The 22,900-nt window shown below is 43.4% G+C and overlaps 1 protein-coding gene across 10 annotated transcripts in view; it reads right to left on the bottom strand.

Annotated features, from left to right (window-relative positions):
• Positions 1-22,900, bottom strand: part of LOC120301006 (teneurin-4-like) — a 612,847-nt gene that overhangs the window by 269,395 nt on the left and 320,552 nt on the right. For all 10 annotated transcript variants that reach the window (XM_039327639.1, XM_039327638.1, XM_039327645.1 and 7 more), the window contains exon 4: positions 5,532-5,821. In XM_039327639.1, coding sequence (XP_039183573.1) covers positions 5,532-5,754 — 223 coding nt within the window. In that variant the 5' untranslated portion in view covers positions 5,755-5,821. The remainder of the gene's footprint in view (positions 1-5,531; positions 5,822-22,900) is intronic.

Below are 22,900 nucleotides of genomic sequence, written 5' to 3' on the forward strand. Positions count from 1 at the left end.
AACCATTTGTTTAGTAAAGGTTCAAAGTAACAAAGGGAAAAAAATATGACTTATGACTATTTTTTTCACACAACAGGTTCTGGCATCCCTATGGTCACCTGATCAAAATTCGGTTCCTATTTACGACGGTTGCAGTGCCCCGAGGTCCACGTGATCCCCTTTTTTGCGACCTTCTGACAAGCAAAGTCAATGGGGGGAGTCAGATTTGCTTAGCCGCCGTGTTTCTCACTTAACAACTGCCGTGATTCACTTAACAACTGTGGCCAGAAAGGTCATAAAAGGGGGGGAGGAAAGCACACTTAACATATGTTTTACTTAGCGGTGGAAATTTTGGGCTCGGTTGTGGTCGTAAGTAGAGGACTAACTGTATACAGTGGATGGGATTCAGCTGGTTCGCACCGGTTCGGTAGAACTGGTAGCTAAATTTTGCTGCATTCGGAGAACCAGCTGGCTTCCAGAAGTCCAGTCTAGGCCTTGGAGGCCTGGAGGATGCCTCCCAGGCCTAGAATGGTCTGCTGGAAGTGCGTGGATGCCACTTCCGGAAGTCCATTCTAGGCCTCAGAGGCCCAGGCCTGCATCGAATAAGACAGGGCTTTTCAACCTTTTCACCCATTGTACCACTTTTAGGATATGGCAACATCCGAGTACCACCAGTCGCCTAGCAAGGTGTCAAAAACTTGATGATCAAAAAAAAAAAAAAGTGATAAAGTACAGGTAGTCCTCGACTTACAACAGTTCGCTTAGTGACTGTTCGAAGTTACAATGGCACTGAAAAAAGTGTCCCCCCAAGGCACAGCCGAGCAAAACACCTGCCTGCCCACCCGGCCGCGCTCTTCCTCCTGTCCGAGGTTTTCATTGTTGTGAGCATTTCTGTTGAGGATTGGCGGTGGGGGTGGGGGGGTGTTTGGTTTTTATTCCCCCGTCTGCTGGGTGGTTGCAGCAGGTTTTGGTCACTTCACCTGACCCTGGGACACTGTGACCGTCATAAATATGAATCACTTTTCTAAGATGGTCGCGTACCACCTGCCAGGTGTCAATGTACCACAGGTGGTACCTGTACCACTGGTTGAAAAGCCCTGGAATAAGAGACCCGATTGTTCAGATATTTGAATTCCACCACTGCCTGTATAGTGGTCCCTCTTATAGCAGTAACTCGGAAGGGTGTATGGAAGGTTAGAACCAGACACCAATAAAATGATTCAGTCCCAACTAACTAACCAAGGGCTACGGCCAGGAAATAAACACTGCTAGAAGGGAATGGCGTTTGTGGAGGAGGAGGAGGAGGAGGAGGAGGAGGAGGAGGAGGAGGAGGAGGAGGAGGAGGAGGAGGAGGAGGAGGAGGAGGAGGAAGAAGGAGAAAGGAGGAGGAAGAAGGAGGAGGAGGACTGTGGGATCCTTGGTGCTCTCTGAGCTTGACTGTTTTCTTGCAGACGTTTCATTACCAAACTTGGTAACATCATCAGTGCTACACGGGAAACGACTTTTCTCTTACATTTATATACTAGTGGCTTGCCATCAAGCTTAAAGAGCATCAGGGACTCTTCAGTTCAGCCCCGAGCTATAAATATTATACTGTTGAAGGAGATAGTATATTGTTGAAGGTAGAAAAAAGGGGTTGATCCAAAACACACATTCACACATACAATATGCCAATCAGCTTTTGGAGACTATAGCTAGTACAGAAGAGGTAGGAAGGTGTGGGTGAATCATCCACCCGTTTAATTAACTAAACCAGATTGCCAGTTGTTCCAATCTGTTGGAGAACACAAAAAGCAAGCCGAAAACCAATTAATCCAGGTAATATTTCTGGCTCTTGTTAAAAACAAACAGCTATTTTCAATTCGTCACCTCACAGCTGAGCACAGGTTTGGACAGCCAGTTGAACGTATAGAAAACTGAATTATCTGAAAAGCAGACATGGCGCTTCAGCTAGAATTAATCTCCCTCCTTCTGGAAACTTCATGTTTTTATTTGATCAAAAATTCTACCGCTGCGTTGTTCAGGGCACGGGAGGAACAATGCCACGTACAATAACCCACAATGAGAACTTGCCCATCATGGTGTCATCTCCGCACTCCAAAGCCCATAACACTCTTATGAGGTAGGCTGGGATGAGGAGATCGGTCTCAGATAAGCCAATGGATTTCCGTGACTGATAATGGACTTGGTCTTAGGCCTTCCTGAGGCTGATCCAATACATTAATCAGCAGGCCACATTGCTCTAGAACAGGGGTCTCTGAACGTGGCAACTTTAAGACTTGTGGACTTCAACTCCCAGAATTCCTCAGCCAGCATGGGGGAAACTATGGCCCCTTCATGACTTGTGGACTTCAACTCCCAGAATTCCTCAGCCAGCATGGGGGAACTGTGGCCCCTTCATGACTTGTGGACTTCAACTCCCAGAATTCCTCAGCCACGATCAGTTATGGTCATTAGTTGAGGACTGCCTGTATTTATTTTTCTTTTTTCTTTCTTTCTATCTTTTTCTTTCTTTTTTGTCAAATTTAGAGACCACATATCTTACTTACAGAAGATTGCTTTTCTCCTTCCTTCCTTCCTTCCTTCCTTCCTTCCTTCCTTCCTTCCTTCCTTCCTTCCTTCCTTTCTTTGACAAATTTAGAGACCTCACATCTTACTCACAGAGAATTGAATTTAATATGAGTAAATGGTGTAGATAAACCCCTCCCTAGTTCACACAAAGATAAAGAAATTGTCTTAGTCATGAAAGCCGGCTGGGTGACTTTGAGCCAATCACCAGGGGATGGTGAGTTCTAGTCCTGCCTTAGGCATGAAAGCCAGCTGGGTGGCTTTGGGCCAATCTCCAGGAGACGGTGAGTTCTAGTCCTGCCTTAGGCATGAAAGCCAGTTGGGTGACTTTGGGCCAATCTCCAGGAGACAGTGAGTTCTAGTCCTGCCTTAGGCATGAAAGCCGGCTGGGTCACTTTGGGCCAGACCCTCTCTCTCTCAGCCCAACCTATCTCACAGGGTTGTGGTGACGAAAATAGAGGGAAGATATGTTAGACATGTTCCCTACCTTGAGTTGTTTGTAAAAATAATAAAGGCGGGTAATAAATAAATAAATAATTTAGAGGAGAAAGTTCAGAATTGTGGATATTTCAATAGGAACTTCCAATCTTCTTCTTCTTCTTCTTCTTCTTCTTCTTCTTCTTCTTCTTCTTCTTCTTCTTCTTCTCTTCTTCTTCTTCCTCCTTCCTTCCTCCTCCTCCTCCTCCTCCTCCTCCTCCTCCTCCTCCTCCTCCTCCTCCTTCTTCTTCTTCTTCTTTAGATCTTTAAATCCCTCTAGAAAATCTTTGTCTCTCTTTCCTGGGACTTTCAGCATCCACCACTGAAGTTTGAGCTGCTTTTTTAGGAGACAAATCCTCTATCCTCTCTCGTTCCTTTGAATTTCCTGTTTCCTTCACTATCTTTTCACAATCTCTCACATCTAGATGGCAGCAGCTGTCTTCACTAAATTGTCTGTCTGTCTCTGCCTCTCTCTCTCTTCCCAAAACGTTTTTTATTACTTTTCTGTACCTATAGTCCAGGGGTAGGCAACCTTGGCTCTTTTATGACTCCTGGACTTCAACCCCCAGAATTCCTGAGCCAGCCATGCTGAGGGGAAAGGGAGAGGTTTCCAAGCTGAGCCACGCCGGCTCAGGAATTCTGGGAGTTGAAGTCCCCAAGTCATGAAGGGGCCATAGTTCCCCCATGCTGGTTGAGGAATTCTGGGAGTTGAAGTCCACGAGTCATGAAGGGGCCATAGTTCCCCCTGCTGGTTGAGGAATTCTGGGAGTTGAAGTCCACGAGTCATGAAGGGGCCATAGTTCCCCCTGCTGGTTGAGGAATTCTGGGAGTTGAAGTCCCCGAGTCATGAAGGGGCCATAGTTCCCCCTGCTGGTTGAGGAATTCTGGGAGTTGAAGTCCCCGAGTCATGAAGGGGCCATAGTTCCCCCTGCTGGTTGAGGAATTCTGGGAGTTGAAGTCCACAAGTCATAAAAGAGCCAAGGTTGCCTATCCCTGCCCTATACAAATACAGGTAGTTTTTTGACTTACAACCACAACTCGGCCCCAAATTTCTGTTGCTACATGAGGCAGTTATTAAGTGAGTTTTGCCCCATTTTTATGACTTTTCTTGCCACATGTGTTCAGTGAATCACTGCAGTTGTTAAATCAGTAACACGGTTGTTAAGTGAATCTGGCTTCCCCATTGTCAGAAGGTTGCAAAAAGGGGATCACATGTGTCCAGGACACCGCAACCATCATAAATGTAAGCTGTCACCACCCAAATGTAAATCACGTGGCCATGGGGAATTTAAAATCTAAACAAGAGATGGAAAATCAGGGTATTGATCTATCCTGCAAGTTAGATACAATAAAAGATGTTAAACTGTATGGACTTTTTATAAAGAACAGATTTTGTTTGATCAGACATGATTAACCTCTGATGAGAAATTAATTAAGAAAACCTATAACCTTTTATTGAAGTTGAAAATGGAAAACGAACAAGTTAAAGAAACGATGATAACATGGGCAAGGAATTTTGGATATAATGTAGATTTAGAAAAATGACAAAAATTTGTGGGAAAAAAATTATAAATTGACAATGTCAACTTCTTACAAAGAAAATTTATATAAAATGTTTTATAGATGGCGCTTGCCACCAGCAAGATTAGCAAAAATGTTTAAAAATATATCAGAGAGACGTTGGAAATGTAAACACAAGTCAGGTACATATTACCATGTATGGTGGACGTGTGTTAAAATAAAGAGGTATTGGACAAAAATACATACTTGGCTAGAAAAGATGTTGGGAAAACATGTAGATTTTAAACCTGAACTTTTTTTTAATTAGGCATAATGCCAGAAAAGATTGATAAACAAAATATATGCTTGATTTTACATGTGATAACAGTGGCAAGAATCATATTCGCACAACACTGGATAAATGAAGAAATACCACCAGAGGAAGAAATAAGTAAAAAAAAATACTAGAATGTGCAGAAATGGACAGACTTACTTTGAGGTTGAAAGAAAAAGAAGAAACAGAATACTTTCAAACTTGGGACTTATTTTATCAATGGCTGGAGAAAAGGATAAAGGATTAGGAATTAAATTTGTATTAGTGAATGATAAACTCAGACAATAGGTTTGTTGAAAAAGTACTGCTGAATTGTATGAAAAAATTAATAAAAACTTTATTAAAACAAATCACGTGACCTTGGGGATGCTGCAACAGTCGTAAGTGTGAAAAATGGTCATAAATTGCTTTTTTCAGTGCCGGGTTACTAAGTGAACTGTTGTTAAGTTGAGGACTATCTATATCTTTTTAATGAAGCAAGTAGTTGCTTTAATTTGATTTCTGTCCATCGGTGAGGAATAGTTAAGGGAACTGCTAAGAAGTAACTCCACACGTCTTTCTAGATTTGGAGAGCCTCACAATGGTGGCTTGTTTAATCTTCTTAATCAGACAAGCCACAGCCTGGCTATTAAAAAAAAAGGCTACATTATTGCTTTGAGTAGCTCCTACCTACCTGTTCGACAGTACTCGTCTGCTTCTTGGGGTACCATGTCTTTAACCCGATTGCCGTAGATCATTCTGGAATCCTGGTCATAAGCTTTCAGAGTCTCGCTGGAGCTGTATGACTTCTGAGGGATTTTGCTGTCCTCGCTCTCTGCGGAGGAGCTGGTGTAGCGGCGTTCAGCATCGCAGCGTTTGGTCAAAGAACGGTATGGCTTCCTGTCTTTCACATCCATGGCCCTCTTGGTCGGTTTCTTCCACGTCAACAAAACAGGATGCGGGAGGCAATCTGATCAAAATGTCCTGGAAAAGGGAAGTCACAGCTTAGGCCGGTGATGTAGCAAACATAATGCATCTAAGAGTCTTCAGGAGGCAACTGGACTTTCTTGTTGTTGTTGTTGTTTTGAAGATGTCTCGCTTCTCATACAAGAAGCTTCTTCAGGTTCTGACTGAATGGTGGGGAATGGAAGGATTTATACTCCCTGCAGACCATTGGTCATTTGCATTCTTTTGAAGAGTCATTGAGGCCATTGGGAGGTTTTCTGTGTCTTTAGGGTCACCCGAGTGGTTCAAATGGGTGTGGAGTCCTCTTGGAACCGCTGAAAGGATTGTGTGTGGAGCTGTGCTTTCTGCAGGATGATTCTGCAGCTCTACAACACAGCCCTTTCCGCAGTTCCAAGAAGGCTCCACATCCATTTGCACCACTCAGGTGACCCTGAGGAGACAGATAAACCTCCAGGTGGCCTCAGCGACTCTCTAAAACAGGAAACCATGCCCATCCCAGCTCCGGCAATGGGGAAAAAGTCGCGGGTTTGACACCCCTGTTCTAAAAGGATGCAAATGACCAACTGTCTGCAAGAAATATAAATCCTTCCATTCCCCACCATCCAATCAGAGCTGAAGAAGCTTCTTGGATGAGAAGCGAAATGTCTTCAAAGGAAAAACAAGAAAGTCCAGTGGCCTCGTGAAAAAGCACCTTTGGGACAACCAGGACCTAGATGGAGAATCTCCATAGACAATGCATCTAAGAAGGTTCATTACATCCATTAAGGACCACTGATCCATGATGTTCACCAACTGAGAGCCCCTTTGGTCTAGCGTCTCAGGCATCAGGCCAGAAAGCAAGAGGCTGTGAGTTCTAGTCCCGCCTTAGGCATGACCTCTGAACGGGTGACTATGAATCAATCATCAGGAGACGGTGAGTTCTAGTCCCGCCTTAGGCAAGAAATCTGGCTGAGTGACTTTGGCCCAATCAGCAGGAGACGATGAGTTCTAGTCCCGCCTTAGGCACGAAATCTGGCTGAGTGACTTGGGGCCAATCAGCAGCAGACTGTGAGTTCTAATCCCGCCTTAGGCATGAAAAACAGGCTGAGTGACTTTGGGCCAGTCCCTGTCTCTCAGCCCAACCCACCTCATAGGGTGGTCATTGTGAGGAAAATACTTGTAGCGAGGTGCGTTGGGTATGTTCGCCGCCTTGAACTGTTTTTGAAAATAAAGAAATAAACTGACAGAAGCACTCCATGGTTTCCAAGAGAAAACAAATACCCTCCTTGATATGCCCAAGAACTCTGTACATGCAACAGAACCAGGGACCCTCTGAATGAATGCAAAGGAACTGCTCAACCCAAAAAATGTATAAATTGTGAGCATTAAACTCCTTTCTCTGCATTATCAAGCACCTATGAAGAACAGCTCCATAAATCCATTTTATTCCTGCAAAGACCCGCATACACACAAAAGTAGGTGTAAACTAAAACAGCAATAGGACAAGACCAATGCGGGGTGTTATAGAAGCCTCAGTCCTACAAGTGAACAATGTAAAACAGCACAACCCAGCAAAAGTACAGAACAAACTAACTACAGTAAGAACATAAAACGCTAAGCCAAAATCTTAGCCCTAAGTCAAGGGGAGGGGATATCTAAACTACAGGTGGTCCTCAACGTATAACCACAACTGAGTCCAAAATTTCTGTTGCTAAGTGAGACAGTTGTTAAGCGAGCTTTTCCCCATTTTACGACCTTTCTTGCCATAGTTGTTAAGTGAGTCACTGCAGTCATTAAGTTACTAACACAGTCGTTAAATGAATCTGGCTTCCCCATGGACTTTGCTCGTCAGAAGGTCACAAAAGGGGAACAGGTGACCCTGGGAAGCTGCAACCGTCATAAATATGAGTCAGTTGCCAAGCGTCAGAATTTTGATCAGGTGACCACGGGAATGCTGCAATGGTCGTAGGTGTGAAAAACAGTCGTAAGTCACCATTTTCTGCGCTGTTGAACCTTTGAACAGTCACTAAACAAATGGTTATAAGTCAAGAACTACCTGTAATAAGCATGAAAATCTATTTAATTTAAAAATAGAAAAAAACGAACATTTAGAGCAGTGTTCCCCAAACCTGGCAACTTTAACGTGTGTGGACTTCAACCCCCAGAATGCACTAGACCATGGGTAGGCAACCTTGGCTCTTTTATGCCTCGTGGACTTCAACTCCCAGAATTCCTGAGCCAGCCATGCTGAGGGGAAAGGGAGAGGTTTCCAAGCTGAGCCATGCTGGCTGAGGAATTCTGGGAGTTGAAGTCCACGAGTCATAAAAGAGCTAAGGTTGCCTACCCCTGCACTAGACACACGTTAAAGTTGCCAAATTTGAGAAGCATTGATTTACACCTTAAAAATCAGAGTTAAAAAGTTATGGGCTAGGAATAGCGATTTCGGATTACTAGAGCTTAAAATGTTTATAAGCCTGGGCATAGAAACAATATCTAATTTCAGCAAGATGGTCATGCATGAAGAAAGAAACTTTAAGTTCTACTCTAAGAAGGAAAAATGGCAAAACTAAACATCAGATCCTCATAAACTCTTGGCTTTAGGATAGTCTGAGTGTGACCGACTGATAAAATTATTTATCTAACTGTATTAGCAACGCATCACAGCTCTACAGCTTGCTAAACCGCATCGGCTTTCATCAGCTGTACCTTTTTAAAATGTAAGCCTTTAAATTTAATAAAAGAAATAAATCAAAGTAAGCAGCACAAAAACAGCTGTCATTACCTCAGGAAGACACACAATAACAGTCATTGAACCAAATAAATTAAAATGGAAAGGAACTAAGAGAGGTGCTTAGTCAAATTAGCTTAGTCAAAAAGCTCATTAAAATAATAGTTTTTTTTAATAAAAATGCTTATGTAAATACTACTACAGGAAGCCCTCGACGTATAACCACAATTGTGACTGGAATTTTTGTGAAAAGTCGAGCACCATGGGACTGAATCTCACTTTCCAGCCATTTTTATAGTGGTTATTAAGCAAATCACTAAGGTCATTAAGCAAAGCAGATTGAAGTGAAGTGAATCGTATGGTTGTTAAGTGAATCCACTTCTCTGAATGGGCGGGTTTTCCAGAAACCGACAAACAAATACTGGAAACTGACCCAAAAAATGCCAGAAACCAGTTAAAAGAAAATAAAAATGACACACAAATTGCAATTACATGACTATGGTATGCTGCAACTGGTCGTAAATGAAAACTGGTTGTGGTCATGTGACCTTGAGGAGGGAGGGTGACATTTTGCAAATCACCTTTTCTGAGGCCGCTGTAATTCTGGACCGTTGTTAAACGAACGGCCGTAAAGCGAGGACTATTTGTAAGACGTGGGCTGCACAAACATCCAAGAAGCTGGGGATAACTACAAAAAGTCTCTTATCTTATTATAGGATACATCAGTTGCTCTAATATCAGAAACGCTACATGACCCCCCAAATAACATGAGCTTACTAATATAAAACATCATCCTTTGCAGTTCAAAGGGATCCAGTCCAATTAAATGAACATTTAACTGAGTAAGCTTCAGCGAACATTTAGCAGCCTTAATACTTTAAGGTTAATGTTTCCTATATTAATCCATGCAAGTGGCATTTGGTTTGATCGTGATCGTAATTAGGATGGAAGCATTATTTCTATTTATAAAGACTGGAACATATGCTGCTTTTTAGTGCAGGATTTTTTTTTTTCCTCCTGGCTTTTGACCTATTAACAAAACTGAACAGAAATTCTTCCTCTGGCTGCAGGTTTCCACCAGTTCAAGGATTTATACGAGGCAAGGATGATTGTGTCAGAATCTACGATTAATCCTTGCTTTTCATTTAACGACTGCTCATTTAATGACCGTTCGAAGTTAGGGCGGCGTTCACCTTCGGACAAGCCAAGTCTGTGGGGAAGCCAAATTCATTTAAAAACTGTGTGATGGATTTAACCACGGCGGCGACTCGCTTAACAGCTGTGGCAAGAAAGGTCGTAAAATGGGGCAAAATTAGTTTCACAGCTGTCTCGCTTCGCGACGGAAACTTTGGGCTCCATTGTGGCTATAAGTCGAGGACCACCTTAAAACAGAGAATATACCAAGGGAACTATCTTTGCGGTATGTTCCCATTTGAACCCTGCACTCCAGCTGTGACTTACTCTCAAAATGATCTTTCTAACTGCCTCCTGTGTCCACATCTGAGGTCAAGGGCCTCACTTCAGACCCCGAGACTGGAAAAATCCAGAAGAAGATTTTTATCCCTCTGGAATTAAGAGGGCGAATAAGAAGCTGGAAAGTTCCTGAGGTGACTGATTAAACTCTTGACTTCTGTCTGGTCCTCCAATATTTTAGCTGAGAAATATTCTTCCTAGCCTAGAAGACCCCCCTTTGCAGCCCTCAGCAATTTTGCAACTGGCTTTGATCTAATCTGAAAGGAGAAAGTGTGGGGAAAACAAAGAGGATCTCCTTAGATCAGTGGTTCTCAACCTTTTTAATGCTGCGACCCCCAACCGGTCGTAAGTCGAGGACTCCTCAACCGGTCGTAAGTCGAGGACTACTCAACTGGTGCAGCACCGTTTGCAGAATGGGACTTTTGGCGGGCTCAGCAGGGCAGAGACAGCCTGGACAATTCCTATTGGCTTTTGAAAGCCAATAGAATCAGACTCTATTCAAGAGAGTCTATTCTATTGGCTTTCAAAAGCCAATAGAATAAAAGGGAGTAGCACAGCTAAGGAAAAGGGGGAAAAAAATGGCGGACTGCGTTGTTTGGCAACCCCCGTGAAATGGTCGTTCGACCCCAAATGGGGTCCCGACCCACAGGTTGAGAACCACTGCCTTAGATCTAAGGTTGCTTCTTCTTATCCATTCCTTCCATCCCAAGACTGTTCTGACAGTCAGATAATCCCCTTGGCGATATCTCTATGCTGTTCGCAGAGGGGCAAACAGGGGTATAATCTGGTGCTTCTATTATTGTATTGTATTGCATTGTATTGCATTGTATTGTATTGTAATATAATACATTCTAGTACAGTGATGGCAAACCTTTCAGAGACCGAGTGCCCAAAAACTGTCCCTGTCCCTGCTCTACGCTCTGTCCCGAAAATTGCAGTGTTTGCTTAACAACTGCCGCAAAACAGGTTGTGAAATCATTTTATGATTGTTACAGCTTACGTCCACAAGGGTCAAGCTCTGTTCTGGTCATAATGTGAGAAGGAGGCTACTGAATTCACACCCGTCCTTGTGCAAGTCCCACAAACAGACATTCTTTACCTCAGGGGCCTTCAAACTTGGCCCTTTTATGACTTGTGGACTTCAACTCCCAGAATTCCTCAGGCAGGCACGCTGGCTGAGGAATTCTGGGAGTTAGAAGTCCACACGTCATGAAGGGCCCAAGTTGTTAAGCAAATCACCACAGTTGATACATTAGTCACCCGGTTGTTAAGTGAATCTGGCTTCCCACCCCTTGACTTAACTTGTCAGAAGGTCACAAAAGGGGATCGTGTGACCCCCCCCAGGGACACTGCAATGGTCATAAGTACGAGTCAGTTGCCAAGCGTCTGAATTTTGATCACGTGATCGCGGGGACGCTGCAATGGCTTTGTGGAAAAAACGCTCACAAGGAAACGTTTTTCAGTGCTGTTGTTAACTCTGAACACTAAACACTAAATGCTGTCACTAAACAAAGTGTGTTGTAAGTTGTAATGACAAATGAGACATCCTATTGAAACCACACATCTGGTTTCAAAGGAGGATCAGGGTTGCAATCAAAAATCAAAAAAGTCCCTTTCAGTTCCACATGAGTGAGTTTGCACTCTAAAAACTCAAGACCCACTTTATAAACAGCAGTCTTTAAAATGCAGGGTCTGAAATATATTTTGTAAATGGCGGTGGGAGGCCATTTGTTTCCCCTCCCCTTAATCTTTAAATAGTTTTTAATTTATAGGTAAACTACTGTTCCTTTTTAATTTGAGTTTCCTGTCATCTGTCCTGGTTATGTCCTTTAACTTTTATAGTGGTGGGTATAATTTAGTTTCTCTCTCTCTCTCTCTCTCTCTCTCTCTCTCTCTCTCTCTCTCTCTCTCTCTCTCTCTCTCTCTCTCTCTCTGTGTGTGTGTGTGTGTATCTTTAATTCCTGCCTTTTGCACCCTCCGTCAATATTTCTTGCTTAGAAAACAGGCTACCTTTAATATTTTTGCAAGGATTTATACCCAGATGAAAATAATATTTATTTCTGGCATTTCCTTGTCATATTTAGATGTGAAACGCCAGTTTGCGTTGGCCACATTAGTGGGAGCAATAGGTCCTTTTCAGTATAGCATACTCATAAATCCCATATGTTTTATTAATTTGCCCAACAACTGCTTGTACAAAGCTTTTTAAAGTTTAAAAAGAAGTTTAATCCCACCGGTCTTCCTTACAGTCAGCTTTACTGTAACCTCCAACGACATTCAGAGTAACATTTGTGACTTAAACAAGCCATTATAAGATTGAATAAGGTGGTAGGTCTAAACCTTTGAGGAAAAAAAAAAATCAATTTAGCCACAAAGGTTTTCTGAACATATGATTTCCAAGCACGCTGGAAGCTTGTCCTTTGGGTAAAGTGTATTTTAAGGTGAAACAATAGCAATTGTAGGTTAACTTTGATTTCAGGCAGGAGTTAAGCCATTGACTTATTTACTCCTAAGGCTCTTGACCCTGAAGGATAAATTAAACTACCTGGGAGTCAGTCAGAATAATGTCTAGAGTCAGGGTAGGCAACCTTGGCTCTTTTATGACTCGTGGACTTCAACTCCCAGAATTCCTGAGCCAGCCATGCTGAGGGGAAAGGGAGAGGTTTCCAAGCTGAGCCATGCTGGCTCAGGAATTCTGGGAGTTGAAGTCCACGAGTCATAAAGCAGCCTAGGCCTAGCCCAGAGTGAGGCAACCTTGGCTCTTTTATGACTTCAACTCCCAGAATTCCTGAGCCAGCCATGCTGAGGGGACAGGGAGAGGTTTCCAAGCTGAGCCATGCTGGCTCAGGAATTCTGGGAGTTGAAGTCCACGAGTCATAAAAGAGACAAGGTTGCCTACCCCTGGTCTAGACCATCTGAAAAATAAACTACAGTCCCAAATTTTAACGTCAGTACCCCAGAAGGCAAATGAGAGTTTTTGTCCAGGGGCACTCAGGTTTCCAGTGGCTATAATACACCTGTGCACCAATTATTTTCCCTTCTATTTTACATAGGACAGAATAACAGAGTTGGAAGGGACCTTGGAGGTCTTCTAGTCCACCTCCCCCTGCTCAAGCAGGACACCCGATACCCAGTGGTGGGATTCAGCCAGTTCCCACCAGTTCGGCAGAACCGGTAGCTAATTTTTTGTTGCCCAAGCCCAGAATGGACTTCCGGAAGTGGCATCCACACAGAGAACTGGTTGTTTACATATTTGAATCCCACCACTGGACATAGCTGCCAAAGTTTCATCCTTGAAAGGCACCCCTGGTTCATATTTATGACGGTTGCAGTGTCCCGGGGTCACGTGATCCCCTTTTGCGACCTTCTGACAAGCAAAGTCAATGGGGGGAGCCAGATTCACTTAACAACCGTGCTACTCACTTAACAACTGCAGTGATTCCGTTAACATTTGGGACAAGAAAGTCAGCAGGGGAAGCCCGATTTACTCAACAACTGTGTGGCTAGCTGAAAAATGTCAATGATTCACTTAACAACTGTGGCAAGGAAGGTCGTAAAATGGGGCAAAACTCACCTAACAAATATCTCACTCAGCAACATACATTTTGGGCTCAATCGTGGTCCTAAGTCGAGGACTATCTTATTAGCTCAGTTCCCAAAGGTACACTTTTTTTTTTTAAATTCCACTCGTCACTAAAATAGAAAATGTTTTTAGTGGGTCACGTCTATCTTTGCAATGTGCTATTTTCCGAACCGCCAACCCCAAATTCCATTTGGCCTTTATAAATACTGAAAAGACAAGACAAACGAAGCCGGGATTGCAACTCTCCCGTGGTTTTTCGCAATTAGCATCTTCCTCCAAGCTATATAAACTGCACGCTTTTAATATATTGTTATCTTCCATCTGTTTACATTAATTTTCATTTTTACCATAATCCACCATAACAAAAGCGGAACCAATTTCTTTCTTTTCTTTTTCTTTTACCCCTTTCCTCCTTTATTTTAATTTTTTTTCCCCCTCTTCCCTTGGTTTTCTATGAAAGCCTTCAGGGAAACATGCAGCTTTTTGATCGCTCTCCACTTTGATGTGAGCAAATGTTTTTAAGTTCTGCTTTTGCAGAATCTCTTGACGTATTCATTAATGATGCAAGTTCTTCTTTTTTTTTTTCCTTGCCTCTTCTATTTATAATTTAGGCTTGTGCGCATTTTATCGTCCATATAGTCAGGATGACAAAGAGAGAGAGTGAGAGTGAGATAGAGAGATAGAGAGAGAGAGAGGGAGGAAGGGAGGGACAGAGAGAGAGAGGGAGAGAAAGAGAGAGAAAGAAAGAGGGAGGGAGGGAGGGAGGGAGAGACAGAGAGAGGGGGGGGAGAGAGGGGGGAGGGAGAGAGAAAGAGAGAGAGAGAGGGAGGGACAGAGAGAGGGGGAGAGAGAGACAGAGAGAGAGGGAGAGAGAGAGAGGGATAGAGAGGGGGGAGAGATAGAGAGAGGGGAGAGAGAGAGAGAGAGAGAAAGAGAGAGACACAGAGAGAGACACAGAGAGAGAGAGAGAGAAAGAGGGAGAGAGGGAGGGAGGGAGGGAGAGAGAGAGAGAGAGAGAGAGAGAGAGAGGAATGCAAATTGCAATTCTTCCCCTATCTAATTCTGTTCTCAACTCTGTTTTCAGTCGAAAGTGTGTAATGGATTTTACTGATGGCACAGAACAAACTCAGATTACAATAATAGGCATGATGGTAGCTTTAGTTCAAGGAACACGGTGCCTGTAGGTTCTCAACACCCTTATAGACAATAGACTTGGAAGGGACCTCAGAGGTCTTCTAGTCCAACCCCCCCACCCCCGCTCAAGCAGGAAAACTATACCATTCCAGACAAATGGTTGTCCAATCTCTTCTTAAAAACCTCCAGTGATAGCACCCACAACTTCTAGAGCAGAGGACTCCATACATACATACACACACACACACACACACACACACACACACACAATATATATATATATATTTATTTATATAGAGATATATCTCTTTCTATATCTATCTATCTATCTATCTATCTTCCATCTATCTATATATCTATCTACCTACCTACCTACCTCTATCTATCAATCAATCTATCTATGTATATAGCATCTGTATATGTGTGTCATGTATGTGTATGGGTAGGTATATATTTTCTTTTGGGAGCAGGCAACAGAATTGTATTTTTAATGTGGGCCAGTGTGGTCATAGTAAAAAATGCCAATAAAGGTTATCTTATCTTACAGTATCTTTCTACTAAGTCGCATAACATACTCCGAGTCATCAAATGTGGAATATGTGACTCTGGAACTAAGGAGAAATCTCCCTGACAGCGTAAACAATTAATCTGTGGAACAAATTGCCTCCAGAAGTTGTGGGTGCTCCATCGCTGGAGGTTTTTAAGAAACAGCTGTTTGTCTCAAATGGTCTTGGGTCTCCTGCTTGAGCCCGGGGGGGGGGGCTGGACTAGAAGACCTCCAAGGTCCCTTCCAGCTCTGTTATTCTTACTGCCTTGCAATCTTGCTGATACCGTCAGAGATACTAACCTATCAAGTCCTAGCTGTCACTGAAAAACTGGGATGATAAACGCAGCTCAAGTAAAACACAGCTCAAGAAGTCTTGGAAACACAAGAGGTTTTTTTGTCTGACTTGGAAGCTAAGCAAATACGATTTCGGAGGACGAGGGGAGAGGACAATGGAGACTCTCCAAGTCAAACAATGGGGAGCCCTGGGGAATAGATTTAGCTTGGAGCGTTAAGAGATGGAGATGGTGGTTTGTTTAGAAGGTTGACCCTGATGTGTTGAGAGGTTTGCTCTGGGCTCGGGTGGCTCGTTTGCCATTCTCTTGCACAAAAGTGGCTTTGTAAAGAAGGGGCAAGGGACACCCATTCTACTTGTTTGCAGACTTTTCTTTTATTAAGTCAGGGGTCTTCAGACTTGGCCCCTTGATGACTTGTGGACTTCAACTCCCAGAATTCCTCAGCCAGGCACACTGGCTGAGGAATTCTGGGAGTTGAAGTCCACAAGTCATCAATGGGCCAAGTCTGAAGACCCCTGGACTAAGTTATTCAGGCTGGACTTGGTTGAATGTCCTGCTATAGGAAGGATGGGACGCTACAATTCTTTTAAAAAATAACATTTCCTTTGACCTGCTCTGAATCACCCTGGATTTCTCTCTAAAGCAGCGGTTCTCAACCTATGGGTCGCGATCCCATTTGGGGTCGATCGACCATTTTACGGGGGTCGCCAAACAATGCGATCCGCCATTTCCCCCCCTCAGGGGGCGGCGGCGCGCGTGCACACTGCGCATGGGGGCGGTGCCGCGCATGCGCGCCGCACATGGGGCGGTGCCGCGCATGCGCAGCACGTTCGTGTGATGGGGGTCGCCGTCACTCAAATGTTGAGAAACGCTGCTCTAAAGGAGAACTCCAAGTTGTGAAAATGTAAACAAGTTTGCAATGTTATAGTGAAATTACTGGAAGGTGCAAAACCAATGTTCTCAATACTTTTAGAACAGGGGTCTTCAAACTTGGCCCTTTTATGACTTGTGGACTTCAACTTCCAGAATTCCTCAGTCAGGCGTCCACAAGTCATCAAAGGGCCAAGTTTGAAGACCTCTATTTTAGAAGTTGTGGGGGGTTAGTTAAAACAGAGGCAGATAGTCCAGCAAAGACTAAAATGGACTCAACTGCAAGCAGTTAACACTGCTCTGAAATGACTAATTCGCTGCTGATGTTGATCGGGTAATCTTGGATATTCCAAGCTAGAAGATCATCAAGAGATACGATTTGTCTATCTCTGCTTTACAGACTTTTCCTGTGTAGCAAGGATTATTCTGAATCTGCCTTTAGGGCTCCCTGGGACCTCAGCACTTCCCTTGCTCACTTAAAAGAGCCACTTTCTTGTTCCTTGTGGAATTGGACTAGAAGACCTTTGGGATTGGATCAGAAGATCTGGGGGCTGGATAAGAAGACCTGGGGTTGCACTAGAAGACTTTGGGAGTTGGACTAGAGGACTTTGGGGAGCTGGACTGAAGGACCTGGAGTTGGACAAAAGAAGACCTGGGATTGGACTAGAAGACTTGGGAGTTTGACAAGAAGACCTGGGGGTTGTACTAGAAGACCTAGGAGAGTGATGGCGAACCTTTTAGAGACTGAGTGCCCAAACTGCAACCCAAAATCCACTTATGCATCGTCGAGTGCCGGGTGGGTATGGGCCATTGGTTGGGCGTGGTCCATTGGGTGGGCGTGGCTGCAGTGGTAACGACAGACTGGGTGGGACTAAAAAGTTCAATCAATCAATTCCAACTTTGCCATTTTTTTCCCACGAGAAGTTGAAATTGACTGATTGAATCTTTTTTTTTTTTTTGCATAGCAGTGGAGACCTAAAGCAAAAAAGTTTTATAAAACCCAGCTGAAGGCCTAGGACTGGGGCGACGGCCTGCGTGCCCACAGAGAGGGCTCTGAGTGCCACCTCTGGCACCGTGCCATAGGTTCGCCACCACTAATCTAGGAGTTTGACAAAAAAAAACCTGGGATTGGGCTAGAAGGCCTAGGGCAGTGATGGCGAACCTTTTAGAGACTGAGTGCCCAAACTGCAACCCAAAATCCACTTATGCATCGTCGAGTGCCGGGTGGGTAAGGGCCATTGGCTGGGCGTGGTCCATTGGGTGGGCGTGGCCGCAGTGGTAACGACAGACTGGGTGGGACTAAAAAGTTCAATCAATCAATTCCAACTTTGCAAGATCTTTTTTTTCCCGCGAGAAGTTGAAATTGACTGATTGAACCTTTTTTTTTTTTTTTGCACACAGTGGCGGAGGCCTAAAACGAAAAGGTTTTATAAAACCCAGCTGAAGACCTAGGACTGGGGCGACAGCGCATGTGCCCACAGAGAGGGCTCTGAATGCCGCCTCTGGCACCCGTGCCATAGGTTCACCACCCCTGGCCTAGGAGTTGGACTGGAAGATCTGTTGGTGGACAAGAAGACCTGGGTGTGGACTAGAAGACCTGGATTTGAATTAGAAGACCTGGGTGTGGACTAGAAGACTTTGGGGGTTGAATCAGAAGACCTGGCTTTGAACTAAAAGACCAGGATTTGGACTAGACTTGGGGTTGAACCAGAATACTTGAAGATTGGATTAGAAGACCTTGGGTTTTGGACTAAAAGACCACCAAGATCCTTTCTATCCCTCTGATTCTATGAATCTTGACTACAATGTTCTTTCTACAAACATTACCCAGAAGAAAATGTGTCATACACCATGTTTTTTTTACAAGATATGATTCGCCATTATTTTCCATTCCTTCCTTAATGATCTTCCTAAATATACTGACCATTTAAATCAAAGGCAACCCAATCAAAGACACCATTGCATTTTTTTTTTTTTGGTTATTGCACCGAGACCACAAAGGTACTTTGCCTAGTAAGACTTCAGTTCACCTGTGTGCGTGTCTGTGTCTGTGTGTGTTGTGTGTGTACAAATACTGCAAAGGTTCTTTATCAATCATGGAGTAGCATTTGCAAAGTGCTGTTCCCCAGTGAGGCTGTCATGTTCTATGGCCAGAGAAGCGGGCAAGGAGAATTATAAAGGGTGGCGAGGAGAATCTGGCACCTTAAGTAGTCTGTAAATCAATGGACAGAAGAGAAAACTGCCAACCGAGACCGATATTAATGAGCCAAATGCATGAATCTCATTTACATTAGATTAGTGGTTCTCAACCTGTGGGTCGGGACCCCATTTGGGGTCGAACGACCATTTCACGGGGGTCGCCAAACAACGCAGTCCGCCATTTTTTTCCCCCTTTTCCTTAGCTGTGCTACTCCCTTTTATTCTATTGGCTTTTGAAAGCCAATAGAATAGACTCTCTTGAATAGGAGTCTAATTCTATTGGCTTTCAAAAGCCAATAGGAATTGTCCAGGCTGTCTCTGCCCTGCTGAGCCCGCCAAAAGTCCCATTCTGCAAACGGTGCTGCACCAGTTGAGTAGTCCTTGACTTACGACCGGTTGAGTAGTCCTCGACTTACGACCGCTTGGGGGTTGCGGCATTAAAAAGGTTGAGGACCACTGCATTAGATATTCTTAGCAGGTCAGGAGGGATTTTTTAACACACTCTGACAAATGCCACGTGCATTGACCATATACATTATCTGCAACATAAATCATTTTTTTCAGCGTCGTAGTAACTCCGAACGATGGCTAAACGAACAGTTTTAAGACGAGGACTTCCTGTATGTAGAAATACAGCTAATCAAAAAATGGATAGCCCAATCCTCCTTCCTTAAAATTCCCAATTCTCTCTATGCATTGTTACTTTATTATTTTTTCTTACCACGCAATTCTGCTGAATGCATTGAGAAAATTGAGAAATTGCATTCTACATTCCAGTTAATTATTTTCGTTTTCACTTCCTCGCTCTCTAAATCAAAATACTGTAGACTCTAATAGGAAAATTGAATGTTGGGGAACCTTGACATTTATTTTAATTTGCTGTTTCTGTTGGGATTCTGCTGGTTATTCCACTTACAAATCTTCGCTGGGGTAAAATGTCAGCTCTGTTAACATCCCGCCTGCATCAAGCGGAGGGCCAGGTAGAATCACTTTATTTCAGGGCGGATTGGCGAACGAACGAAAGAAGACTTCCAAGGATGGGGTGAAGGAACTCAGCGGTGGAAGAACGCTCTTAGAAAATCAGGAAAAACTTTCATTACACGTAGACGAAGAGTCTCCTTAATTTCATCTAATGAAGAACGTGCCGTTTGTTTTGCACAATTTCTAACCACCTCTAGAAACAAGGCAGGACAAGAAGCAACGGGTGGAAACTAATGAAGGAGAGAAGCAACCTGGAACTAAGGAAAAACTTCCTGACAGCGAACAATTAACCAGTGGAACAGCCTGCCTCCAGAAGCGGTGAATGCTCCAACACTGGAAGCTTTTAAGAAGAGATGGACAGCCATTTGTCCAAAATGGTATAGGATTTCCTGCCTGAGCAGGGGGTTGGACTAGATGACCTCCAAGGTCCCTTCCAACTTTATTATTGTTATTGTTGTTGTTATTATTATTATCTTTGTTGCTCTTCTCTGCACTCTTTCTAGAGTCTCAACATCTTTTTTACATTGTGGTGACTAAAACTGGATGCAGTATTCCAAATGTGGCCTTACCAAGGCCTTGTAAAATGGTATTAATATTTATTTATTTATTTATTTATGAGACTTATATATTGCTTTAAGTGCAAGCACTCTCTAAGCGGTGTACACCAGTAAGCAATGTATATATATATATTTACATTGCCCCCAACAATCTGGGTCCTCATTTTACCTTCCCGAAAGGATGGAAGGCTGAGTCAACCTTGAGCCGATGAGATTTGAACCGCTGACCTGCTGAACACAGTCACGTGATCTTGACTCTATCCCTCTGTTAATGCAGCCTAATCACTGTGTTGGCTTTTTTGGCAGCTGCAGCACATGGCTGGCTCCTATTTAAGTGATTGTCCATTTAACTGACATTGCAGCATTCCCAGTGATCAAATTCAAAATGCTTGGCAACTGGCCTGTACTGACGACAGTTGCAGTGTCCCGGGGTCATGTGATCCCCTTTTGCGAACTTCTGATGAGCAAAGTCAATGGGGAAGACAGACTCACTTAACAACTGTGTTGCCAATTTAACAACTGCAGTGATTCACTTAACAACTGTGGCAAGAAAAGTTGTAAAACAGGGCAAAACTCATTGAACAAATGTCTCACTTAGTTAACATAAATTTTGGGCTCCATTGTGTTCATAACTCAAGGACTACTGTATAAAACCAATGCAATCCAATCAATCAATCAATCAATCCATAACTACATGTTACACCAGCTGAAGTTCCTAAACTCGGCCTCAGGAAGAAAACACGGCTGTCACGTCGCCGCATTTTATAAAACTGTTTTAACTTACGGTTGTTTTATTATCCCTTTTAAATTTTAATGTTAAACCACTATGAGATGTTTTATGGGGAGCCGTAGATCAGTCTTCTAAATCAATAACACATACACATATAACATCTTTTATTATCTATTCATCATTCATGCAAATCAAATAACATTAAAAAAAAACCAAACCCATTCCTAACTGCTATACCGATTAAAAATTTAGCCTAAAGCGGTGAAAATAATCTGGAAAAGCTGTTGGAAAGCAGGAAGGAATATGCTTCTGGAGCAAAATATGCTTCTGGACCACTTAGTACAGTGCTACAACACTTGGGACATGATCACTGAAGTAAAGACAAGGATAGAAAAAGCCTGAACAGCATTCTTCAAAATGAAAATGGTCTTCTGGCGTCACGACATAAGCCTAAGACTGAAAATCAGACTTGTCAGATGCTATTTTTTTTTCTATCCTGCTCTATGGAGTAGAGAGTTGGTCTCTGACAGAAGGCCATCTGAAGAGACTAGAAGCATTTGAAAGGTGGATTTACAGGCAGCTGTTTTTTGGTATAAGCTGGGTTGACAAGATCAGAAATGAGGAGGCGATAAGCCGCCTGGGAAAGCCAAGGGAAATCATCAAAACAATTAAAAAACGAAAATTAGAATATTTCGGACATGTGATGCGACACCCAGAAAAATACGGCATACTGCATTTAATCCTCCAGGGAAAGATTGAAGGCAAATGAGGTCCCGGCAGAAGAAAAACATCATGGCTTCAAAATCTAAGGGACCGGTTTGGACAAAACTCAGCAGCACTTTTTCGTGCGGCTGCTGATAAAAACAGGATCGCCAACATGATTGCCAACGTCCGATAACGGATATGGAAGGAGAAGGAGAAGGAGAAGGAGAAGAAGAAAAGAAGGAGAAGGAGGAGGAGGAGAAGAAGAAGAAGAAGGAGAAGGAGAAGAGAAGGAGGAGGAGGAGGAGGAGAAGGAGAAGGAGGAGAAGGAGAAGAAGAAGAAGAAGAAGAAGAAGAAGAAGAAGAAGAAGAAGAAGAAGAAGAAGAAGAAGAAGAAGAAGAAGAAGAAGAAGAAGAAGAAGAAGAAGAGAGGAGGAGGAGGAGGAGGAGGAGGAGAAGAAGAAGAAGAAGAAGAAGAAGAAGAACTTGGTAGGACAGTCATGAAAGTCTTGGGGAAAAAACATTCAGAGGCCACAAGGTGCCCACACCCATGAAGATAAGAATTGTGCAATCCACGGTTATCCTTGTAAATCCTCCATGGAAGCAACTGGGGAATAGTATTACATTATTAATCTATTTTATAAGATTGCAGATTGCTCCTTAAAAATGTGGAAAAGCTGAGCTAAGAAATTGAGCCCACATCCTAATGCTTAGCTTCCAACATCCAGGTAGTCCTTGACTTACAACTATTTGTTTAGCAACTTCTCCAAGTTACAACAGCGCTGAAAAAAGTGACTTCTCACCATTTTTCACACTTATGACCATTGCAGCGTCCCCATTGGTCACGTGATCAAAATTCAGATGCTCGGCAACTGGCAGGTACTTATGACGGTTGCAATGTCCCCACAGGGTCAAGTGTGATCCCCTTTTGCGACTTTCTGACAAGCAAAGTCACTGGGGAAGCCAGAGTCACTTAACAACTGTGCTACTAACTTCACAACTGCAGTGATCCCGTTAACAACCGGGGCAAGAAACATCGCAAAACTCATTTAACCAATGTCTTCTCTAACTTTGTAGCTTCCAGATGGGAAGCTGACTGGGATTTTAGCTCTCAGTGTTTCTGGACAGCGTGGGCATCCTAAAGAATCAATAATTATTGATCGATCAATCAACGGGACGATCCAACTCCCACTTACAGCGGCAGTGGGGGAGTTGCTGGAAGACTTGGGACATCAGATTTAGGAAGATCATCCTGCAGAAAACTATCTAACTCAGTGGTTCTCAACCTTTTTAATGCCGCGACCCCCCAACTGGTTGTAAG

Source organism: Crotalus tigris, unplaced genomic scaffold (genome assembly GCF_016545835.1).
Source record: "Crotalus tigris isolate CLP2741 ecotype Arizona unplaced genomic scaffold, ASM1654583v1 scf7180000024363.772921, whole genome shotgun sequence".
NCBI lineage: Eukaryota > Metazoa > Chordata > Lepidosauria > Squamata > Viperidae > Crotalus > Crotalus tigris.